This window comes from Cibotium barometz, chromosome 13 (genome assembly GCF_041138505.1).
Source record: "Cibotium barometz isolate CiBa-2024 chromosome 13, ASM4113850v1, whole genome shotgun sequence".
In the NCBI taxonomy this organism is placed as follows: Eukaryota; Viridiplantae; Streptophyta; class Polypodiopsida; order Cyatheales; family Cibotiaceae; genus Cibotium; species Cibotium barometz.
In genome coordinates this window covers 4,185,598-4,212,042 of record NC_141058.1, presented here as the reverse complement: position 1 = coordinate 4,212,042, position 26,445 = coordinate 4,185,598, and the positions used below count along the sequence as shown (strand labels likewise).

The following is a 26,445-nucleotide window of genomic DNA, read 5'->3' as shown; positions in this document are numbered from 1 at the left end:
AGCTAAGAAACGCCAAGGTTTCGGTTTTTTTTCTATATAATTTTGCACTGCTAAAGTTCCAAACAATAGGAACTTTTAACATTTCGAGAAACAAATTTTTTTTTTTGAGAAACCAAAAAAATTAGGAGTTTCTGAAACGTTTCGAAACGTTTCTTGTGTTTCGGGGTTTCGGGGTTTCTCACTCCAGAAACGCGTTTTCATGTGACTATGTCGACAACCAAAGTTGTTTTTTCCCCTCATCTTCTCTCATGATCCCTTTTTGGTCTGAGCGTGGGGGGTGTGAAAATAACCCCATCTGGTGTCATCTTCTCTACTTTCTATTTTGTTTTCAAGTTATTCAAGTCTCAAGTCTCAATTGTTTGCATGAATAGTCTCGGCAAAATCAGATATAATCTTCTACAAGTCTTCTGTTGCATGTTAAAGACTTGGTGAAATATCTTCCTGCAAGACAGTTATGCATGATTGACTTCCACTTTAATGGCATCACATCATCAAGAAGCAACTAGAGTCATTTAGAGGATGCATCTCAATCTAGCTAAGAAGGAGGGTCCATTCCACATTTTCGAACCAAAGAGTGATGTTGTCTTCAAGCTAAATTGCCCAACCACAAAAAGATGCATCCAGTTTTTCATGCAAGCAACTTAGTTGAATACGTAGTTCTTCCCTGAGCGCTCCTCAAGAATACGAGGAACTGGAGCATATAGGTAAGGACATCTTAGTGGCTATTCATGTGGTCCCTCAATAATTCAAGAAACAAACTTCTCCCATACTTGTTTAAGTTCAAGAATTACCCAATCCAAGAAGGTTGTCTCGTTTGATGAGGCCAAGTGTCCACACAAGTGTAAACCATTGCTTCTTGCATAGCCAAAAGGGACGCAATCAAGGCAGATGAGGCAGAAGCAATTCTAGTGAGGAAGAATGTGATGCTCATCAAATCGGCAATAGTGGCGGCATGTCAAGTCGACCAGAAGATCGACCCGTTGACACGCCTCCGAAGGGGCAGTGATCCCCCCCCCCCCCACACACACACACACGTTTAGGCATCTAGCTATTTTTCTTGGTGTTTCCAAGTGTGGCAGTGGCCAAGCTTAAGCAACTGTGTGCCTGCATGTGTGTTGCACGTGCCTAGTCCAATTAACGATGCTTGGACTATCTGCTCACCACCTGCATATCATATTCATGATGTAATTAAAACTTTTTGGACAATCCGCTGGTGTTCTTTGGTTGTCTGTTTTCTCTACGCTTTATGAATATGCATAGCATATTCATAATGCAATTAAAACTTTTCGGTCGCTAATACATGTATGGTCTGGTGTTCTTTGGTTGGGTGTTTTCTTCATCACAAGTCTATTCTCTCTTCCAAGTTCCAACCGTAGTGTACCAAAAACTCAAGAACCGTTGCATTGCAAAATCCTACAATCACGGCACGACCAAATTGAAAGTGCCTACTTGAGATCCAGCAACATGGAGGGTGATGAATTCGAAATTCTTGACCACACTGCCCATCTTGAGTCACTAACACCAATAGATACTCTCTCCAGCCTTAGATCCAAGGAGCATCACGTCTGCCAATGCCCATTATGCTATGACCTCAATCTCCCTTCACCCTGGCTGCATTGAGGGCTATCTTCACATCAAAGGTACACATAAATACATACATCTGTATGTACATCCATGCACACGTCCTTGCCTACATATATACGTGTATGTGTACCTATAAAAATGTCTTTAAGTGGGAATAGGTATTTATATGTTCATAAAGTTTTCAATGTGTATATGTGTACATCGGTGTGAATCTGTGTAGATGTGTGTGCGCATAAGCATGTGCATATGTGTGTGTGTGTGTGTGTGTGTGTGTGTGTGTACACATGTATATTTGTGTGTATGTGTGTACACAATTACACACACACACATCTATATATAGATGGAAAATGAGTTCAAGAGCATTAACTTCAAGCATAGATTGAACATACCGATGCAATAAATGTAAATCTGAACTTAAGGAAAGTACACGTCATAACCATTTCAGCCATTTCTGCAGTCATGGGCACATTACAAGCACTTTGTCAAGGTGTATTGAGTCCTAAACTGCAAAAGAAAAGTACTCTCCTGCCTATTTTAACTTTTTCTTACGTATAGTTCCAAACAAATTCCACAAGCGAAACATAATGAGAGCGAAACACAGCAGCTATTGTATAAGAGAGCTTCATTTATGACATGTAATTCGTGGATATTTCAAAAGCACGATTGTGTATGGTGCATACCAGCCAAATAACAGGAACCTGCTACAAATGGCATCATTGCATTTTCAGGGACAGCAGGATGTACATCGCTAATCAACAGCACAAGTTACACTGGTAGCTTGGCTCATGAAAGACCATGTCATCATTGCCCATTCATGACCTGGAATCATCCAATATGCTTTTGTAACTCTTTGTAATCAAAAAAGCATCAAAGGGCTATTCTTGCTGTGCAAGCAATAATAAAAGTGCATGGCCCGTGTGCACTATCCGATACTGTTTCTCTCAAGAATACCTCCAATCCCCCACAAACAGCAATTCTGCTCCTCGCATTACCACAACGCTGCTCAAGAAACTTCCTCGATCTGCAATGTGAGATCCTCAATCCCAGCTTCATGCAGCAGTCTTAAGGTCTTCTCTTGTATCAACTTTGTGTTGCTTCCAGCTGAAAGTTGCACACGGAGACTGCCCACAATCTCTGTATTAGTAAAACTCCACATATGTGCTCTTCCTACGCTTCGTACACCAGCTAGTCCTGTGATTCCTTTAATTGCTGCCTTAAAAGATCTCTCTTTGTGTCTAGGAACTCTTTGCAGCAGTATCTCTGCAGAATTTCTCAGCAAGGGAACTACTGACCCTATTATAAGAGCAGACAGAAAGATTGAACAAGCAGGATCTGTTATCAGCCAGCCCTTGTACTTGATGAGGAGGGTAGATGTAACCACACCAACACTACCTAATGTATCTGCCAAAACATGCAAAAAAATGCCATACATGTTATGATCCATGTGGTGATGGTCATCATGACTGTGATCATGGGGAACATGGCTATGATGATGCTCATGGCTGTGATCATGATGTGAATGTGCGTGATCCTCATCTTCATTGTCGTGATTATGCTGATGCCTGTGACTCTCACAATCATGTCCTTCTGAATGATGATGTACATGGCCACTACTGCAAACATGCCGAGTGTCATGGAGCTCTTGGTGAGAGGAAGTATGGTTGTAATGATGAGAATGATCATCATGATCATGATGATGAGAAGAATGTTCATGCTCGCTCACACACTGGTGACTATCTTTACGCTGATGGTCATGATCATGATGACCATGACATTCCTGCTCAAAACCATGCTCCTGATGATCATGATAGCTTTTGTGTTGAAGCCCCTTCTGTGAACTGTGACCTTGACAATCATGATGTTCATGGTCATCATGATGGTGGACATCATGTGCGTCACAATGATGGACATCGTGAGCATCATGATGATGGGGATGATTTGTATAAGAATGATCCTTCAACTCATGAAGGTTTCCATACCCTTGCTCTGCCCCACTTGTTGCAAACCAATGGCCATTATCCTGTGTGGTAACAGGTTGATGATGGTTATGAAAGGGTGGTTGCAAGGTGCCATCAGAAGTGATGGCGGAAAAATCCACCTTAGTGTCTTTAGTGGTTGAATGAGAGTTATGAAGAGACTTGTGGCTTGAATGAGAATGTGAACAGCTATGACCACCACTGCCGTGAGCATGATGGTGCTCCTCATGAAAAAATATTAATCCCACAATGTTCACCAGCAAACCACCTACTGAGACAACCAGCAAGCTTTCCGTGGATATCTCTGGCGGTTCAAGAATCCTTTCAATGGATTCCAACACAATGAGTGATGCAACCAATACTAGGAGGACCGCATTTGCATATCCAGAAACCACCTCAAATCTCCCATACCCATAATTGAACTTTGAGTTCTCCGGAAGTCGGGATATATATGATGCATACAAACCAATTGCCAAGGCTGCACAATCAAAAAGCATGTGGCATGCATCTGATATTAAGCCAAGACTATTGCTGAGAAAGCCATAAAAGAACTCCACTACCATAAAACCTGTACTTATAAGGAGGAAAATGGCGATCTTTCGAGACTTCTTATCAGAGATGATATGCTGCAAAGGCCTTCTTATCCAAGATGCAAACACCAAGGACCCGTATGATTTGTCCCCGAGCTCTTCCCATGATAGCTGGCCCTGTAACAAAGCTAGCTCTTGAACTCCAATGCTAAGAACAAGGCTGCAAAACAGGAAACCGACAAGAGAGATGCCCAGTCCATAAAGGAGCTCCAACGCACAAAGACAACATGTTAGTATCTGAAATGCCTTGAGTGAATGGACTGGCAAGAAAAGCTTCTCCTCTATGTAAAACTCGCTGAAAAATGCAATGATCATCCCAAATGCGACAATGCTTGCCACAGACCAAAATGAAGAGCCATACTGCAAAGGGCTCTGTCTGGGTGCTAATGCTAGTTGTAATAAGGCAAACGGAAACAAAGCAAGTGAACCCATCGCATAAGAGAGCACCTGGATGCGCTTCTTGCCTATGCTTTTGAGAGCAGTTCTTGCTCCTATTATTCTCTGAACAGCTGACAAAACCCCACCTAGAAAGGGTGCAAGTATCGACCACACTTTTACACAATTTTCAGGTTGGTTGGTGAGCCGTATGCGTGTTCTGTAGCTGGCATCCACAGCAAGCAGGGAGCAAGACACCCTTGCCCATCCGTGAGAGAGTAAAAACACACCCACCAACAAAGCAACAAGGCCGCGTGCCTTCCTTACAGTTTCTGAACTTTTGTTGGAAGAATCCAGTAAGACCTTGGCCACTAAGGAGCCTGCAAAATCTGCAAAGATGGTCTCCAAAGGGCCACATGATCGCAAACCCTCAAAGCGTAAAAAGCATGAGAGTCCAAGAAGAGAGCCGCTGACAAGGAGTAAGCCCAATTGAGAAGACTGCACCTGCCGACCCTTCCAAGGGCGGTAGATGATGTTCAGGCACAGGGCAGCAATGAAGAGGGGAAAGAAAGCAAAAATGGCAAGCGGTGGAGGCAGGGGGGATGCAGATAACCACTGATGAAGAAGATAAAGGGAGAGCAGGTGCAGCAAGGTGAAGAGCCAAAGGGGGCCTTGAGGTGCGCGAGGACGCTTGGAAGGGGTGGGGGTGGGTGAAGGGGAGAACTTGAGGGCATTGTTCGATGGCGTAGGTGTAAATATGGGGTACAATCTGGCTGTTTTGCTTGTGCTAAGCTGTGGTTGGAAAGGATGGGGACGAGGGAGAGACAGCCTCGGTGGTACCGATCTCTGTTGTGCCATGATAGAAAGCTCCGGGCTGTAGTCTCAAGCAAAAAGCCTAGCTTGAATCAAAGAAGATCATTTCATCACATCCCCTTTACCTACTGCCATCTCATATGCCTGCTTTGTATTCTGGTACACCTATATACACTGGCCAGTGAAAGCATCTGATCCTCAATTTCAACCACCAAACACTGTCATCATACTCTGTGAAATAAATTTGGCCTTCTGCTACAGCTGAAACCCTAAACCAGATTTGTTAAGCACTGTAAACACGACCATAACATCCACTTTCAATGCCCTCTCAGTAGTATAGAATACTTCAAAATTTGTAAAAGCCTCATTGCCCAAGATGTCTCATCCTAAACAACTGAATGTATTCGCAATAATTGCAAATCGAACCAGATAGCTGCTAATTTTGATGCAAGGCCACAAACTTTCTGTCTTCATGCCCCTCCAAAATACTTCCCTTTTGTCTACACCGATTGCTTAATCATCTCCTTCTTTGCAGTCATACCCTCATTCTAAAAATCAAAGCCTTAGTTGCTTGCAACTCCTCCATAGCCACAATACATCACAATTATTCTAAACAACAGAAACGGTACCTGTATTTGATCAAACCTGTAGAATTCACAACCCTAATCACATCTGCGATCTGCATAGCCACGCCACATCCAAACAGAAAATATCTTGAAAAAAGTACAGTCACTGTCGAACCAAAAACCCTAATCGCCTCCCACAGAAAACCATAGCCACAAAAGATCAACCTCTTTGCTCCAAGCAGTAAAACTGGAACCTCTTTGGCTAAAATGTGTAAAATTGAAAACGCTTCCAGAGGTTTAGAGTCTAATTCGAAACCTAAAGCCACAACAGTCAAATTTTTGCTTTGGATAGTGTCTGTTTCAAAAAGCGAGAGACTCTTGGAAGTGACCAAATCTGATTGAAAGCCTTGTAGTAATTTAAGTTTTCACCCTTCCGATCATAATATAAGGTTGAGTCAATTTTATTTTTTTACCAATAATATTTATTTATATTAACTGTTTTAAATCTAACATACACCAAACCCATAAACTCTACTATCTTCTCTTTTTTAACCTCATTCAAGATTTTACATAAGAATTCCATCTTTCATCCTCAAACAAGAAACAAGAATATTCCCACGAGAGTTGATACCCCAGCCTCCATCATGGCCTCACTAGTGCAGCCACCACGGGAGGACTGTTTTTCTAGCATTTCCCCATGCTTTGACTAAACCTTGACTGTGGGTCTAGTGCCAACCGGGTTCTCAATAAACGCAACAAATGTGTGATCAATTTGTTTTTCCTTGCAATACCATCTCTAAGTTTCAGGTCCAAGTCTAGGAGGCCTTTTCTTCTCAATCCAACATCTCACCTATAGCCAACAATCCATCATTAGTAGGGAGAGAACCCTAGTATGCATGAAGCTTAGCCAGAATCAAGGAAACATTCAAAGCATATTCCTCTGCACGTTTTGAATTAACAAATCCAATTCCAGAGATCTAATTTTATTTACATTACATACAGACTAGCACATGCATACACATTTATACATCAGCTTTGTATCCTGCAATCATGTACATGTAGCCCTCAAGAACACAATTACATACATACAGACCAGCACATGCATACACATTTATACATCAGCTTTGTATCCTGCAATCATGTACATGTAGCCCTCAAGAACACAATTTCATTCCTGCTATTCCAAATTTCCCATAAGATGCAAGTTCTAATAATGTTAAACACCAGCCCACTGAGCTCATCCTCACTGACTGCCCACCACTTCCCAAGTAACCAGTCCTCCCAAAAGGTTTGCATGTTCAGACCCCTCTCTATCCACTTAGTCATTTTGCACCAGCTCCTTAGAAGTTGGACATTCCTAGAACAAATGTTTGCCACTTTCTATTGAAGACCTGCACCTAGGGCAAATGCCACTAGCCATGTTTCTTTTTTGCAGTTTATAACCAATAGGTAATGCCCACATGCTAACCTTCCACAAAAAAAACTTGAAATTTCCTAGGGACATGGTAATTCCAGATCAAGTGCCATCTCTTTTTCCAGCTAAAGGAGCTCCATTTTACATTCCATATTTTGTTGCAATACAGTACATTGGCATCCCCCTTTCTCATTAATGCATAAATGTCCCTAGTTTTTCCCTCCTTCAGTTTGACACAATTGATCCAAGTCCAATCCTTGATCCAGACTGAAGTATCAATTGCTGTGGAACATAATTCACTATGCAACACCTCAAGCACCTGAGTCATCAAGTCTCTCTCTCTCCTGGTTAATTGAAACTCCAAAGATAAGAGATTCACCTCTTTCCACCCAGCCAGATCCCTGTCCCAGGAGTCAGCCAGATATCTAATACCTTTGTTGTTGAGAATCTTTGCCACATCTGTATCAAGTAAAGCTAGGGGGGATTAAACTTATGCGTCCACCATAGACCCAAGGACAACATGGAGTTGCCAATTACCCTCCCACCACCATCCTAAGCCATGAAGCCCAAATTATCTTTCCAGTAATTACATAGTATTTTACAAAAATCTGAGCATGTGATTTTTAAGAGGAGCATATGAAAACAATTTATCTTTCCAGTTTAAGCTCCCCCATCTGCTGCCCTTAGCCAAAACATCAGCCATTTCCACGAATTCCCTTATCATTAAGGCCCAAGTAGTATTTTGAGATAACACCCTAGGGAGCATTAGAGTCCTTCTGGTAACACAATGAGTGGGAAAATGAATAATACCATTGCCCCCTTCCTTTTTAGGCACTAACACTTTATCCCAAGCCCACCAAGCAGGGACTCTTTTCTTACCATTGCCATTTCTCCACAGAAAGTCTCTGATAGGGCCAATGATTTCCTTCCAATGACACTTCCCAAACTTTAACAAAGGACTTAGAAACATGATATAAGCATTCAGAACTAAGTTGCAGATATCAATCCTGTTATGGAAGGGAACTTTCAAACCTTCCCTCTTTTTTAATTTCTATTAATGGCCCACATTACCAGCTGTTTATTAGTAAGTCCAATCCCAAAAGGAACACCAAGCAGTCTGACAATCTAGCCCTTTTGGACCACCTCAGATCAAAGTCATTGTCTTCAGACAGGCTTATGATTCTAGATTTCAGAATGTTACATTTAGAGCCTGAGGCATTGGCGTACTCCTGTACTAGCTCTAGGGCCCATCTCACATTGTTGTTCTCAGCCTTTAGGAATAATAGAGAGTCATCAGCAAAACATTGAATTACAAGCTGTTCACTGTGCTTGAGTTTTAAGCCTGTAATCTTCCCTTCACTACATGCTAGTTCTAATGATAAAATTAAAGGGTGAGATGCAATAGCAAAAAGCAGGGAGGCTAATGGGCAACCTTGTCTAACTGACCTGTTGATCTCAAATCCCCCTACAACTCTTCCATTAAGATGCACTTTAGAATATCCACCCAAGGAGAGGGTATAAATTCATGTAGCCATTTTAATTCCAAATCCCAGTTTTTCCATCACCCTGGCAATGAATGACCACTGTATCCTATCATAAGCTTTCTCTAAGTCCAATTGCATCGTAATGCATTTCTGTTGAGTTTTAATGGCCACATCTCTCATCATTGTTAATAAAGTAATAGGCCTCCAATGCCCAAACCTGCTACAAGCAGTTTGTTTAGGGATGAGCTTCACAAGCCCTTCTTTAAAGACCTTGTCCCATAGACCCAATTTAAAGGCTTTCTTGTAGATGTCACCCACCACCTCTTTCAATGAAGGCCAGAAGGCTATGAAGAACTCAATTGAAAGACCATCCCAACTTGGAGCTTTCTCCCTACTCAACTTTAGCAAAGCACACCAACACTCATCAACCTCAATATCTCTTTCTAGCCACTTTGCTTTATCAGGGTCCACCTTCTGACTTAGAAGACCTAGCAATCTATCTTCAGCTTGAAATCTCCTCAAGGAGTAGTCCTCTTTCAGACTCAGGGTTGAGCCAATAAATTTTACCCATTTCAAAGCCAGTGACTTAGTATCATCCACATGATTACCATCCTCATCCAAAATATTCCCCACAATCTCTTTATCACACTTATTCTTAGTTTACAAAGCCTATTGTCAGGGTTTTTTCTGTTATTCTGAATAGATTCTTTCTAGCCCAATATTCATGTTCTCTATAGCATCTATCCTTCTCAACTTTAATATTGGCCTGACACTTAAAATACAACTCAGTGTCATCAGTATCCAGTCCTATAGTCTGCCTCTTCAGCAAAAACAGATCTTCTAACAAAGCATACCACTTTCTTCTCTCACCTCTCCTTTCCTCGGCCCTCAATTTACCCACAGCTCTAATGATCCCTTGCATCTCATTAGCAAATTTCTTCCATGAGCCCTCAACCCCCTTTCTCCTTTTTAATTTATTAATGGCTTCTTCAGAAAGAGGGGGTCTTTCAGAAGTAGATTATTCACTCTCAATTTCCTTGTTGGAAAATGAGACAAATCCATGTCAATCCCATCAGAATAGGACCAGCTCCACTTCAAAGGAAGATGATCAAACAATGTAGGACTGCAATCCACTAGCACTCTCAAAGTATGGGGCACCCATGAAGCCTGCTGACTAAAGAAAACTCTATCAATTCTTGTTGAGGAGGATAAATATTGAAGGCTAAAATAAGTGTGCCCCGGTTTATCTCTCCAATCACCCAGATACCAACTATCCTTAAGCCCTAGTCCCCTTCCAAGCTCTTCTCATTTCCCTTTTTCCTTCCCTATAAGAACAAACTACCACCACATCTATCAACTACTTTTTCCACCATATTAAAATCCCCTAATACAATACAAGGAACTTGAGCATTTAGCCTGGCAATCCAATTCCACAAATTGCTCCTAACCTTATGATTATGAACCCCATACACATTAATAATCCATATTCTTTCACCATCTATTACAATCTCAACAACCAATATTCTTCCCTCAAGATGATTAGCTATAGTATTAGGATTAAGATCTCTCTTAAGTAGAGTCATGACCCCACTATAACCTAAGCTAACACCACCATAGAAGATTTCCCAATCCCTAAAACTATTTATCCTAGAGGTTTTCCCAAAAAGGTTATGCTCCTGTACAGCCAAAACAGACAAACCCCATGACTTCACTAATTCCCAAAATATAGCACTTTTCTTCTTATCTTTAATCCCTTAAACTCAGTATTGTTCTTCATGTTAATGTAGTTTCCGGGACCATCTCCACTTCCTGTCCATCCCTCTGACTACTCTGAACAAGATCAAAATCCTTTCTTGTTTCATTCAGTACCCGCCCAGAATTCTGTTCTACCAACATACAATTATCTCTTTCTAGCATTGGCTAAAAGGGTTAGAAAAGATGATAGAATTCAAATTCTCACCATTCCCATTCTTTCTACTCTCGGGACCCCGACTAAGTTGGGCCTTCCTAGCCTCAGCCTTAGTCTGCCTGACACTGGTTTTGGTTTTACCAACCCCCTTCCATCTTGTTCTCCCCAGATTCTAACACTATTTCCTTCCTTCCCTTTAGACTCTATCTTATGAGTTTCCAGAGGTACTCTCTCTTTGTCACTTCCCCCCCGATTAACCTCTTTAGCTTTGTCCCTCATAGATTCTAAGTCAGGGCAATCTTTGGCAATATGTCCAAAAGACCCACATCTAAAGCAAGCACCAAGGAAAGCTCTAAACTTGAGGCCTTACTCCAATTTACCCAATTGACCTAAATCTACCTCCATAGATTTTGGAGTCTCATTAGCTGGATTCCATGTGATGCACACGTTATTACCCTACCTTCCTCCTACCTCATCACCAAGAACATATAACACAAAACCAAGGGACTGGGCTATATCACGCAACGCAGGTCTAAGCCCCCGCGGGAGGAAGCCCTATCACTTCAACCCAAACCGAGCATGCATTCTGTAAACTTTTATTGACATCTAACAAGGGATCAAAAAGAAATACATACACCAACGTTTGCCCAAAAAACAAGGGTCACTTAGCAAACAACTCAGAAACAGACTGACCTTTAATAAACAGCACAATGAAAAAACCCTTCCCTAGATAGAAAATCTTAGACACAGAGAGCAGTCATGCAGAATGCTTTCTTGGAGCCACTTGCCTAATTCGCCCTTTGACAGAGGCTTGCATGGGCAAAAAAGGAACACGCTACACATCAAAAATAACCCTACTTGGCTTCTAATGAACTCTTGGCTAAGTTTCAAGCATACCTTACTCTTCACCTGATTAGTGTCTTTCATTTAGCCAGTCTGAAACACATTTCCTCTTGATGCACTCCGCCTCGACGTCCTCACCTCTGCGCTTCATCTCCTCCTCTGCCTTCGGATCCCAGCCCCCCATCCACTCGCCTGCTCATCCTCACGTAGAAGCCATCCACTAGAGGCCACCGCCATGCAAGGCCCAAGACGTCGACCACCTGTCGACGTACAACGACCATGCACCCACACGAATGGATTAAACACTCCACTAACCCACTAACCTTTCGCATATGCGCGACATATAGCAGTCAGAATCCGATCACGATCAACTCCACCCACAATTAATACTCTCTTCTTCAAGGTTGAGTCAATTTTCACCCTTATAATCATACAAGGCTGAGCCAAGTTTTCACCCAAAGAACATGTGTTTTTTTCAACAAATGAGACAATGGGAATATAAAAATTGTTGATCCATAAATTCTCTCTCAAGTGTTGATAGCTACGAAAAATCCATCTCTCTAGTAGTCAACACATGTAAATACATTCTCTCTCTCTCTCTCTCTCTCTCTCTCTCTCTCTCTCTCTCTCTCTCTCTCTCTCTCTCTCTCTCTCTCTCTCTCTCTCTCTCTCTCTCTCTAGAGTGCTTGCGTAGTGGTTTATGCATCAGGCTTTCAAGTGAGAGATCCCGGTTAAAATCCCACTCAAATGGTGGAGTCTCAAGGGCTAAATTAAGCCTGTTAGCTTGTGCTGAGACTATAAAATCTCTCTCTCTCTCTCTCTCTCTCTCTCTCTCTCTCTCTCTCTCTCTCTCTCTCTCTCTCTCTCTCTCTCTTTCTCACTCTCTCTCTCTCTCTCCCCCCTTGTGGAGTGCTTTCATAGTGGTTTACACATCAGGTTTTCAAGTGAGAGATCCCGATTCAAATCCCACTCATGCACCCACTCCAATGGTGGAGTCTCATGGGCCAAATTCAACCTGCTAGCTTGTATGAGACTAAAATCTCTCTCTCTCTCTCTCTCTCTCTCTCTCTCTCTCTCTCTCTCTCTCTCTCTCTCTCTCTCTCTCTCTCTCTCTCTCTCTCTCGCTGTCCTTCAAACATGTTTTGACCTTGGACTAAGGCTTGTGCGGCCTCCAAATTTTTGATCCCTTTCTGAGCATTTAGGTATTCACCCACTCCCCTCCCTTTCTGAGCATTTAGGTATTCACCCACTCCCCTCGGTGTCTAGGTTTATTCAACCAGTTCAATTTCCTTCCATGTTACTTCTTCTTTTTTTCTTGTCGGCACCTTTTCTTTGCTTGACTCAGTGGTGGATGCCATTTCGACCGTTCCCTCATCCGAACCATCCTAAATTATCACTGCAGATTCTCCTTGTCCCACCTTCTTTGCTCTTCTAATCCTTCCCGTCGTTTGCGTAGAAGGTTTAGCCACCGTTGACTTTCGAGGTCTTTAATGCTTGTCCCACGAGTTATGACATTGAGTGGAATTGTCACCACCCTTGATTGCACCCTAATCATTCAGAGTCCCATGGTTGGATTGGTGGTTGTTAAAGACTCTCTAGTCCTTGATTATATGGTCAATTCTGCACTTTACACAACTCAATCATGGGTGTGTGTTGGCTTGAGTATTTTGTGGGTTTATGAGGAATTTTGAGGCGAAGATACTTGAAGCTCTGCCTTAATGGGTGCATCCTTTTATAAACAATGAGTGGTTGCTCTATGTGATTACCCTTGTCTTTTCTACATTGACTGTCAAGCCACTATGGGAGCAAAAGGCATCTAGAATCCCCATCATCTTTTGTGCATCTTCCTATGTGTGTACTAAGAGGACCACATCATTCCCTCTTGGTGTGCCACTATGGGAGCAAAAGGAATCTAGACTCCCCATCATCTTTTGTGCATCTTCCTATGTATGTGCTACGAGGACCACATCATCCGCATAAAGAAGGAGCAAGATCACTACATTGCCAAGACTTCCTTGATTCCCTCTTGGTGTGCATACTCTTGAACCATATGTTCCAAGTCTATCAATGCATAACCCAAAGAGAGTGGGGGAGAGGGGCCATCCTTGTTTGACTCCAATGTCACTCGAGAGGGTTTCGGAGATGCCTTCACCCATACGTACTTGACAAACTATTCGCTCATAAAGCCTTACCATGGCTTGCATGTACTTGGGAGGCACTTGAAGCTCTTCCATCCTTTTCCAAAGATTGTCCCATGGGACCATGTCCAAGGCTTTCTTGAAGTCCAAAAAACAATAGTATAAGCCTTTGCTCGCTAACCTACTCTCTTCCATGAGAACGCGGAGAGTCACAAGGTGATTAATAGTGTTTTTAGCCTGGCAAAAATTGGCTTGACCTCGGGCATATTTGTGGTTAATCTCCGCCCATGTGGTTAGTATCATTTCCATAACACTTCCAAAGAGCTTGGCCATGACGGTCCGAGCCATAATGGGGCAATAGTTGCTTACATCATTCACATCACCCCCTTTATGCAAAGGCTTGACCCAATTTGTGGTCCAATTCTGTGGCATGCCATGTTGTAGAGCAAGGTTGAACATTGCGCATGTCCACCCTCCCCATTGCTCCTCAAGTGAGGCATACATATCTAGTATGTGTTGAGCCTTCCATAGCATGTTCGCAACCATGGATGCATACATTGGTGCTTGTTTAAGATCCATACGGATGGGGGCTTTCCCTCATGTCAAGCATGCTCTCTAGATCATTTTGTCCCAATGGAGGTCAATGCATAGCATGCGATGATCTAATTCCGGATTCCATGCTCCAAGAATATAACATTATACATAGGGCACATCATTCTCTCAGAGAAGAAAGTAATCAACAACACTCTCTCCATTGTGTCTTTTACATACAAAATTGCTAGTGTCTTTCCATTGAGATATTCCCTTCCCGACTAACATGTCTGTGCTATTGCACATGTGGAGGAGTTCTTTTCCATAAAGGTCTCGCTCTTTAGTGTGCCCATGGAGGCTTGATCATGAACGCAAGGGTCCAAAGTGTACCTTGTAGTATGTGGCATAATGTCGTAGATATTGAGTTGCTTCGTGGCCGTTCGTGCATTCATGTCTTCTATGACAATAACCTCCTTCCCTTTGCATTTGAAGGATGCAATGTCCTCTTCTAGCTCGACGTAGGGGTGATCCCAATCCATATGTGCATAAAAGTTAGAGTCTTGATGTGGCATGTAACATATCGCTATGAAAATGAGAGAGAGAGAGAGAGAGAGAGAGAGAGAGAGAGAGTGGGGAGGGGGGTTATATATGAGATATATATATATATATATAAAGAGAAAGAGAGAGAGAGGTGTGCCCTCCATGTTGAAGCAAGCAATTGAGAGAGAGAGAGAGAGAGAGAGAGAGAGAGAGAGAGAGAGAGAGAGAGAACTTACAAATTTTGCTTTTTATATGTGGAAGAGAGAAAAGAATAATTGTTGGGATTAGGGTTAGGGTTGCAACAAAGCACACACACAAGGTAGAGAAGCTTGAGAGCACACAAACTCACTAGATTAGAATGAACAAATGTGTGCCAGATACAAAAGATAAGTACACACCCCAAGATGAGTAGATACGAGGGTGTACATACGCATGGGGGAAAAAACCTCCTAGTGAGGGAAAAAGTGCCCCGGCGGTCCTAAGTGTGTTCACACACATCACTACCATATAATGCTACAAATCCTCTGTGGAGTGATGATGTGAACATGTATAGGGTATGGCTGATCAATCATGAAAAGGCAGTAAGCCCAAAGCTTTACAAAAAGCTTTGAACTTTTCACGAGGAAGAGCCTTTGTGAATAAATTTGCCATGTTGTCATGTGTAGGCACATAGACCAACCTGATCTCTGTCCGTAGAGAGTCTTTCCCTGACATAGTGGTAATGCACCTCAATGTGCTTAGTGTGAGCATGAAACACTGGGTTCCTCGTAATTGCTAATGCGCTCTGGCTATCAGTGAAAATCATAGTGCTAGATGATTGTCCAACACCCAAATTAGCCATAAGACGTATGAGCCACACACACTCAACTACTGTAGCTATAAAAGCTACCCTGTACTCAGCTTCATAGCTGGAAGTGGCCACTTGCAGGCTGCTTCTGTAGGCTGCTTATACATGAATCACCAAGGCAAAAGCAAAACCCACTAGTGGACACTCATGTGTCATAACATCCAGCCCAATCTGAATCACTAAAAAGCATGCTACTGTGACTCACCCCCTTTTGGATAAAACAATCCAAAATACTGAGTACCCTGTAAATAGCAAAAAACCCGCTTAACAGCCTACCAATGCTTCGTACCTGGGCTATGCATAAATCTGCTCAACTATGAGATTGCATACTGTATATTTGGCCTCGTGTTGCATACATAAAGAAGGGATCCAATAGCCTGCTGATACAAACTAGCATAAAAAAAGTCTACTGCATCTTGAAGACTAAGTCGAGTACCTGTCTCCATAGGTGTAGCCACAGGTTTACAGTCTTCAAATTAAACCTCTTCAATAGCTTCTGTATATATTTAGACTGTAGCATAACAATGTCATCATTGTGATGCATAAACTGAATCCCCAAATAGTAATGCAACGGCCCCAAATCTAACATCTCAAACGATGACTGCAAATCAGCCTTAAAGGCTAAAATCTGATCTATATCGAGTCCCATGAGCAGCATGTCATCAATGTATAGAACGATGACCAAAAATGTGTTCTTACTCCTCTTCACATAGAGGGTACTCTCTGTTGGACTGTTGCAAAAATCATTTGTAACCAAGTATGTATGAATCTTCTCATACCATGCTCTAGGAGCCTACTTAAGGCCATAAAGAGCCTTTTTCAACCTGCATACTTTAGACTCTTCTCCTTTCACAACAAAACCAGGAGGTTGCGATACATACACCTCCTCTTGTAAATCACCATTCAAGAATGCAGTCTTAATGTCCAACTGATATACATTTCACCCATGATGTGGTGCCAAAGCAATGAGACACCTAATGGTAGTCATACAAGATGTGGGTGCAAAGGTCTCATCATAATCAATGCCCTTTTGTTGGGCATACCCCTTTGCAACAAGTCTACCCTTGTAGCGATCAATGCTACCATCTTCTTTGTGTTTTAACTTGTAAACCCACTTAGTACCAATGGCCTTCTTGCCATGAGGTAGATTTGTCAAATACCAGGTGTCATTCTTGAGTATAGAGTTATACTCATCCTGCATAGTATGCATCCAATGATCATCATCCTGTGCTTCCTCAAAGGAAACAGGTTCCTCCTCATTACATAAAGTAGAAATGAGAACATGATCCACATGAGAATAATATGCATGATGAGAACCTGCACGAGTTTTGCTAGGTAAAGGAGCTACCAACTTGCTATCCCTCAATGTCTGCATAAGCCATTTTGGCATACGCCTAGATGCTTCTATGGCTGCTCTCTCCTCATCCACTACATCCTCAATAATTGCCTCATCAAAAGGCTGACTTGCAAGCTGATTTTGCACCTGCAAAGGTTGAATTTCAGCACTTGGTTGAGCATTCAATTGCTCTACATGTGGTTGCCCTCCATTAAACAAAGGTAGTAGCGAATCAAACATGTCCTATGAGCATACATTCTGCTGTTTTTTGCATGAAAGCATGGGCTGAACTGAGTTTTCAACAAAAACATCTCTACTTACCAAAATCTGCTTTGAGGCCGGATGGTAGAATTTATATCCCTTGCTTTTTAAACTGTATCCCACAAATATGCATTTAATTGCCTTATCATCACCAAGCTTATTGCGTTGTTGCTCAGGCACAAGAGCATAAGCAAGACAACCAAAAACACGCAAATGAGCCACAGAGGGCTTCTTGTCATGCCAAACTTCATAAGGAGTTTTAGACTGCAAGGCCTTGGTAGGGCATTTGTTCAACACATAGTTTGCGCACATAGTTGCCTCTAACCAAAAACTATACAAAAACCATGAGGTAAATCTTGGGCTTTCACCATACATCGTGCTATCTCCATGAGAGACATGTTCTTCCTCTCAGAGTCACACCATTTTGTTGAGGTGTGTATGGCATTGCACATTGATGCCTTATGCCTTTTCAGCCATATATGCATGAAATTCCTTGGACATATACTCCCCCCCTTGATCTGAACGAAGGGTACCAACTTTACATTCACATGCATTTTCAGCATGGATATGAAGTGCCTAAAGCACATAAAAACCTCTAACTTCTGCTTTGATGTATACACCTAGCTATCTCTGGGGAGTAATCATCAATAAAAGTGACGAAGTAGAGATATCCTCCAATAGATGGTGTCCTCATAGGACCACATACATCACTATGTATAAGTTGTAATTTCTTAATAGCTCTCACGGATCCATCCTTTGAAAATGATGCCCGATGCATTTTACCAAGAATACACCCCTCAGACATGTTTAGTAGGGGTCTCAAGAGTTGGCAACTCAGACACCATATCATACCTTTGAAGGCGTAACAAACTGCCATAATTCAGATGGCCAAATCATGCATCTATAATTCTGCATCACTCATAGCACGAGTCGTAGAGACTTGGAAAGCATCATGCTGTAACTTCTCAAATACATCCATCTTGTATAGGCCATGAAACAAGGTACCTGCTGAGGCAATGATAGAAGAATAACCATCATTTCTATCTTGAACTATACATATGTCATCCACAAGTTTCACCGTCAAGCGTGACAAGGCTAAGGCTAAAACTGACAGCAAGTTCTTCTTAATGCTTGGCACATATAAAACTTTAGAAAGTAAATGCGCCCCATTTGCAGCAGTGAGCACAACTCTACCAACTCCTTTGATAGGATATGAGGAACCATTTGCACATGTGACAGTTCTTGCACTTGGGGGATAGATTCCAGAGATCAGAATAATTTTTTTTGTAAAGTAACATGCTTACTAGCACTATCGTCAAAGTACCAAGCATCTGATTCTGCCACTGACATGCATACATCATGAATAGAAGGGTCATAACTGCAATGTACAGTCCATCCCCAATCATCTTGAGAAAAACTTGTAGATTCCTTTTTCTCTGCACTTGGTGCAAATGCATCAGCCACATCCATGCCCGATTCTTTCTTTTTCTCCTTCTCTAGCCTTTTCTTGCACTCATTTATATAGTGCCTTGGTTTCCTGCAATAGTAACACTTGCCCTTCTTTTTAGGCTTATCACCTTCTTTCTCTGCATCTTTACCTGAGGATTCTGATTTTGGCTTATAGCCACCATGCGAAGAAGCTTTACCTTTGCCTTTCTGATTGGCAACAAAAGCTTCGTCACCAACTCGTATAACGGATTTGTTTTGCCTAGATTGCTCTTCTTGCAAGAGTACTGAAACTAGCTCATCAAATGTAAGGGCATTTGGATTTCCCTTCATCATGAGTCTAAGGGTAAAGGCAAAACTCTGATAATAATCCGGCAATGCATTGAGAACTTTGGGCACCAATGTACTATCAGGATATATCTCATCCACACTAGCAAGCTGCTCCTTAAAATCTTTGATTTTGGTCAAGAAGCCGTCCATTGAGTCTCCCTCATTCATATGCTCAAACTCCAATTGTTTGTGCAGATATGCAACACATGCTTCATTGCGCACCTAGTATAATGCAGCAAGTGCATCCCATGCCTGTTTTGAAGTCTTACATGACCGAATATGAGGAATAATGCTTCGCTTCCCAGAAAGTGCAAGCAATGCATGTGCCTGTGCATCTCTTCCATCCCATCTCATTTGAGCAGCAGTGGGGGAGGTACTGGTGGTGCATGTGGAGGAGCCACATCTATATCAGATTCTACTTTAGATGTACCTGCAACACACTTGGTTTCACTGGTAGTTGTGAAATAGGATGAGTTTCACTACCACTGACCACATTCCAAAGGCCTTTAGCAACTAGTATATGCCTCATCATCATATAGGACCAGTTAGTCCCATCAAGTTTGTCCTCAGAGCAGACAACATGTTGAATACATCACTATTGCTAGCCATGACTTTCTACCAAATGCAAAATCTTTCAACACACTGCAAGTACTCATGAATGCACTGACTGAATCACCTGCTGCAAAGTGCATGAAAAATAACACAAAGTAGAGAATAGAGTGTTACTAGCAAAAGTATGATGGTCGATGTTGTTGAAGACACTGTAGATGCTGCTGCACACCAAATCTGTGCCGCTACACAGCCCAAACACCCAAAATCGGGCAGAACCAATCCAAAAAATGACGCCTCTCCAGAACGTATGCAAAAACCTTGCGATGCCCAAAAAGTGCCCGAAACGTGCCCAAATCGCACTGCGGACCTTGAAATTTGGTATACTTTGTATGCAACACACTAGAGTATATACCTTCTTCTCTTAAGAGGATATCTCAACCGGAGACATAAAAATAGGGTCGTGAGGGAGGCAGACTACTAGATCAAGTGTCAAGGAAGCTAGCTTTGATACCAATTGTTGGAATTAGGGTTAGGGTTGCAACAATGCACACACACAAGATAGAGAAGCTTGAGAGCACATAGACTCACTAGATTAGAATGAAAAAATGTGTGTCAGATATAAAAGATAAGTACACACCCCAAGATGAGTAGATAAGAGGGTGTACATATGCACGGGGAAAAAACTTCCTAGTGAGGGAAAAAGTGCCCCGACGGTCCTAAGTGTGTTCACACACATCACTACCATACAATGCTACAATAATGCCACTTCAATCCATCTCATTCAAGCCTGGTTAGGTAGTTTACCGTAGCTTCTAATTTAACTTTAAGAAGAGATCTTTGAAACTTCTTTGTTTTTTATTCTTATTATTTGCACTTATTCATCGAAATGGTCCTTCCTATAGTACTTATATCTGAGTTCAAACTAGCAAAAAGCCACGATAGAGTACAAGAGGTGAGGCAAGTAGTGGGTTGGATTGATTTCTTTGGTAATCTTGCCTTACATCAAGATATGTTAAAAAGTGGGTTTCATATCCAATTTTGACCAAAAGTCAACACGAGACAAAGTTTTAATTACGGTGATATGTGATGTCATTAGATCTTAATGTAACAATAATTAAATCTGATTATGCTTGTAACAATTTGTTTGATATGATCTTGTATTTTGCATGTTGATGTCACAAGTAGTATAACCTTTTGTCATAACCTCAGCTTTATATAAAATTAAGTGTGGCTTAAATTAAGTGTGCAAATGAGCTATCGTGTATTCTTTATGCGAATACGATTGAGGCAGTGATTTTGGGAGCCGTGATGCTCTATGTATATATCAAAAACTTTTGATAATAAATGATGTTTTGCAAAAGAATTCCAAATTGTTTTCATGATTGTGAATATGGTTAATCTTGTTTCATGAAGTATGATGAAATAATTATCTGTTTAAAGAATAAATCGTAAAAATTAAATAATCATAAATATGTTGTCAAAGTTAAGTTGACGAAAATCTCATTTTGTCAGAGTCATGAGGCGCACGGCTCTTTAACCGATGACGAAGAGTTAGATCTGGATGTTTGAAAAGCCCTGCAGAGATCCCAACCTGGTCCCTTCAAGCGTGAAGGGGAACAGTTAGGTGAAGTACTGGAAAAGTGGATTGAGGCAATGGAGGAATACTTTGATGTAACTGGCTATAATGAGAGAAGCAAGATTGTGGAAACGGCCAGGGTCGCTCGAAGGAATCACTGTGAGACTAACCGTCTCGACCAGAATACCCAGACCTGGACCGATCTTAAAGCTTACCTCAGAAAGAGGTTTTGTCCTCCGGGCTTCCTTGAAACTAAAATGAATGAATTCTTGGAATTAAAGCAGGATAGCTGGACAATTGAAGAGTACCATCAAGCTTTTGCTCTTCTCCTCAAATATTCCCCTCAGTTGGATGAAGAGCAGCTGATGGCTAGGTTTATTCGAGGAATGAACGAGCCATTGGACACCTTAGTAAAGAATGCCAAACCTGTCTCAATGGCCGAAGCAGTAAGAACGGCAAAGGACTTTGCCAAAGCCTTTGTTGTTAAGGTCCCGCCAAAGCCTGCACCCTCTAACTTTAAAAGATTCCAAACCCCGGGAAGTACTTCAAACCTTTCTCCCCCAAAGAGGCAGCAAGGCCCAATTCAAAATCAGGATGCGGGAAGATTCAGAAGTGAAGGAAGACCCTTCCCCCAGAACACTTTCTCAGGAGCCCCACCTATTTCAAGGATTCAGAGGGATGAGCTCAGAAGTGAGAACCGGTGTTTTGGATGCCAGGGTTTTGGTCACCAGCTGAAAGACTGCCCGACTCCTGCCATGTCAAGGGGACAGGGAAGTCAAGGACCGAGAATGCAAAGACCAACCCCTTCCTATCAATCAAGGTCCATCTCGCCCAAATCAGGGAAATCCCACGAGAACTCTAGCTCAGCCGTCTGCCTCTGTCCAGAGTAGCCTCAGAACTCCTTCCCAGAACTGGGGCAGCTAAAGAGAAAGAGTCTCGCCTCAGACTGCATCAGCTAGAGCAGTCACAATTGCAGAAGTAGTGGAAGAGGAAAGAGGACAGATTTATGCTACAATTGAAAACCAAGGGCTAAACCGTCAATTCTTCGTCATTCATACTCCAGCTGAGTATCAAGGTAAGCCTTTTAAGCTTTTGATTGATTTAGGCAGCAGTACTCATTCTTTCATTTCCCCTGGATGCTTGCGTAAGCTAGTCTTAGATCAGAAATCAGGGAAACTTATGCAAGTTGAATTGGCAAGTGGGAAGATTCTTTTCACTCACCTTGAGACAGATTGTATTCAGTTCAATCTAGATGGGAATTTAACTAACTGTCAGTTCAGAGTTATACCTTTGGGAGTTTTCGACGGGATCCTTGGAATGGATTGGCTCCACAAAAATCAAGTTGACATTCACTGTCATAATGGAACCATCTCCTTCTGTGACCTTCACGGAAACAAAGTTCAAGGAACCGGAATTTCAGGATCCCCTAGTCTGCATAGCTAGTAAAAGGTTCTAAGTTATTAAAAGGACTTAGAAAGAAGCAGCACATTTATCTTGTCAAAATGAATCTGGTAGACTCTTCCCAGCAGAATTAACAGAGATGCCCCCGATTCGGGAAGTAGATCATGTGATTGAATTGACCCCCGAAGCTCAGCCACCAGTAGCCTTGCGCACGTACAAACGCATGTACAAAATGCCAGTTCCTGAAGCCATGGAACTCAAGGAACAGCTTAGACAGCTGTTTAGAACAAGGGTTTGTAAGACCCAATGTTTCACCTTGGGGTGCGCCAGTTCTCTTTCAAAAAAAGAAAGATGGAACGCTAAGACTCTGTGTGGACTACATAGGTCTCAATCAGCTCACAGTTAAGAATAAGTATCCTATCCCCATAATTGATGAGCTTCTGGATAGGCTAAGTGGAGCCCAGATCTTCACAAAGATAGATCTCAAATCGAGATATTATCAGATCAGGATTAATGAGCAAGATATCCCGAAAACACCATCAATACTCGCTATGGGCATTATGAATTCACTCTCATGCCGTTTGGATTGACAAATGCTCCAGCTACATTCAATCGCTTAATGCAGGACATTCTCAGAGAATACTTGGATGATTTCGTTCTTGTTTTCTTTGATGATATTCTGATCTACTCAAAGAATGCAGCTGACCATGAAGCTGCATTCAATCGCTTAATGCAGGACATTCAATCGCTTAATGCACGACATTCTCAGAGAATACTTGGATGATTTCGTTCTTGTTTTCTTTGATGATATTCTGATCTACTCAAAGAATGCAGCTGACCATGAAGCTCATGTCAAAAAAGTTCTTGAGATTCTAAGGAAGCACCAACTCTTTGCAAAAAAGAGCAAATGCACTTTCTCTGCCGACCATGTTGAATACTTGGGCTTTCTGGTATCCAAAGATGGAATTTCTCCAGACTCCGCGAAAGTCCAAGCAGTCATAGATTGGCCTGAACCAAAGACAGTGAAAGAAGTCAGAGGATTCTTGGGATTGACTGGTTGTTGGTATAGAATTTTTATACCAAAGTATGCTCTCATAGCTTCCCCACTGACTAATCTTCTCAAGAAGAATATCCCGTTTCAATGGTCTGCCAGGTGCCAGAGTGCTTTTGATAAGCTGAAGACCGCCTTGGTAACCAATCTCGTTCTAAAGCTGCCAGATTTCTCTCTACCCTTTGAGGTAGTAAAATTGATTCTCTCTCCAAGCCTAAATTTGAAGTCTTCAAGCACATGTGGGTAATTGGGGCTGACGTGGCTGCCACTCAATGTCCTTAGATATTTCTCTTTCTTTGTTTTTGTTAAGCTCTCTCTCTCTCTCTCTCTCTCTCTCTCTCTCTCTCTCTCTCTTATAAATATATATATATATTATATATATATATAAATTTTATCTCTCCTTTCTAGTATGAATATTCTCACCATTATTTAATATAAATATATTGAATTTTATAATCATAGATAATATTACTAGAATAACAAAAAGATAAAAAGGAAAAAAAGCTAATTTTTTTAAAAATAAATAAAAACTAAAGTTGGAAAAAATAGTAGTAGAAAACAAATAAAAACAACATAAAAGCAAATATCTAAAAAAATAAAATAAAATAAAAACATAAAAAAATTACGTTGAGATTGTAGATCACCAAAATAGGGGGAGTATTTTTCAGAAGAATTTTATTTTTGCCTAATAAAATATTCTAAATTTTTTTAAAAAGTTATAAAAAATCACATGGTCGCTGGGAACCCTTTTTAGGTTGTCAAACACAATTACCTATTAAACCTACAAACATGTTTTTTTGCAAATGATCTTGCTATTACAATCAAGGAGGTTGACACTTTTAGTTCAAAGGCATGATTGAAAACAAAGGGGAGGTTGAAATCATTGAGAATGAAATTTTATTTATCTTAATAAGTCGTCTATGTCACACCAAAATTAGGCTAGTGGATTATTACCCTCATTACCACTTTTTTTGCTTTCATTATTATCATTGTCGCCCTCGCACTCACCATTGTTGCCTTTGTCAATCACTGTCACTATTGTTATTAAACTGTGTACCACATGAAGTACTCCCATAGATGAAGCATAAATACTGACAAACCGGAGTACAAGTATGATTGTACACAAAGATGTCGGTAGATTACTATCCAAGATGAAAGAGACTAAGGGCTTTATAAAAAGTCTCAAACTTCTCTTTGGAAAGGGCCTTTGTAAAAAGATTGGCCACATTATCATGTGTGTGTTAAGCTATTTTCTACACACAGTAAGGAGTCACAAGGAGATGTACCCTCTCCACAATGTTAAACACATTACACAATATAGAATGCTTACCTTTGTCGTGGGAATGATGGTGTGACCCGTTTAGAGCTTCCCAATGGAGGCTCTCCAACCACTTGTTGTTGCAGAGCTAACCTTCTAAAATAGCTTCCACTGTTGTCACTAGCGGTGTTTGATGCAGAACTCCTTGGACAAACCCGCTCACAACTATATAGCTATGGTGATGCAACCCAATAACCTACAAGCAACTCACTCACACACTCTCACATACTCTAGAAAGAGGGTAAGAGGAAGATAATACAAGATCGCTAAGATTGCACAAGGGAAGTGTGTGTTCTCATTCTTTACATTGTTATTTATACAAAACTTATAAGTTGCCAAGCACCCAAACTTGGGCGGTTAGTGTAAAAATGCGAGCTATGTGTCTCTACACCTACTAGTGTACATGTGTATGTGATGCCAACATTACACTTAGATAGGACATCCCTTGTTTACATCGTGATGCGCTCATTTGAGCGGGAAAAATCTATAAAATGTTACATGAAGTGCTAAAAACCCCGCTCGGATGGTTCAAAAATTACAAGTGACCCTTTTGAAACAACCTGATGAACGACGACCATTTGCTTTGCTTAGACGGCCTTTGAAAAATATGTTGGTGGGCCCGCCTAAGCCAATTTCCTAGTTAACCGCCATTGGAAATGCCGTTAACATCTCCCCCTCCTACCTGAAGCAGGTCCGTCCTCGGACCTATGCATGGAAAATCAAAGTCTGGGGAAATTTGAAGACCAGACGTATTGAAGAGATCATTGGGTTATGGTTGTAGAGGCCTCAATGTTGCCAAATTGATAATTAATCTTTCTTAAGTGTGGCAATGAATAGGGCTTGTGAAGTATAAGAGACTTGGAAGGTTTTTGAGATAACTGCATAATTGGTTGTCAATGTTGAAATTGGCGAAGCTAAGAGTAAGTGCATATGCATGTGCACATGTATAAACAAATAAGAGTGCCTAATGCATGCACTTGAAAAATGCAAGTGTCTATATGGTGCATAGTAAAACGAACAGCATGTTATGTAAGAAGAGAAACTGAGGGGTAATCTAGGCAATGGGTTGTATCTTGGGCCAAGAATATCCCACCAAGATCCCCCCATCCAAAATGTACCTAGATGGGTTCTGATGTTGAGGCTTCTAGTCCTAAAGATAAAAGTGCACAGTGAGTGTTGTGTGTGTGTGTGTGTTTATATATATATATATATATTGAATAGTTGAGTATGCATCATGCAGATAAGTACAAGGAAATGCCATGCATGACGCTGTGTCTCAAGACTATGCCCTTGACCATAAAATCTTAGGCGACATTAGACTCTTATGCCAACACCTAGATTGGCAACACCTCTAGTATGCGAGAAGATTTGGTAAGTAAATGTAGATGCAATCATGGAAAGACTATGCTAGTGATTAGAAAATCAACTAGCGACTTGACGCATGTGTAAGACTATGCCAGTGGTTGGAAAACCAACTGACGACTAGACTTGAACTCTTATGCTTACCACTTTTAGGTAGACGACTCCAATTTAGAAGAACTTATTAGCAGCATGCTACCAATGT

At 41.5% G+C, this 26,445-nt stretch overlaps 1 protein-coding gene across 1 annotated transcript; it reads right to left on the bottom strand.

Annotated features, from left to right (window-relative positions):
* Positions 1-2,189: 2,189 nt before the first annotated feature.
* LOC147632289 (uncharacterized) lies at positions 2,190-6,312 on the bottom strand. The gene has a single exon (XM_086807098.1). It carries the CDS (start codon positions 5,381-5,383, stop codon positions 2,588-2,590), a length of 2,796 nt encoding a protein of 931 aa, XP_086663224.1. The 5' UTR covers positions 5,384-6,312; the 3' UTR covers positions 2,190-2,587.
* Positions 6,313-26,445: the final 20,133 nt, after the last annotated feature.

Coding starts and splice junctions, on each gene's coding strand:
- LOC147632289 (XM_086807098.1), bottom strand. CDS start 5,383: ATGGCACAACAGAGATCGGTACCACCGAGGCTGTCTCTCCCTCGTCCC.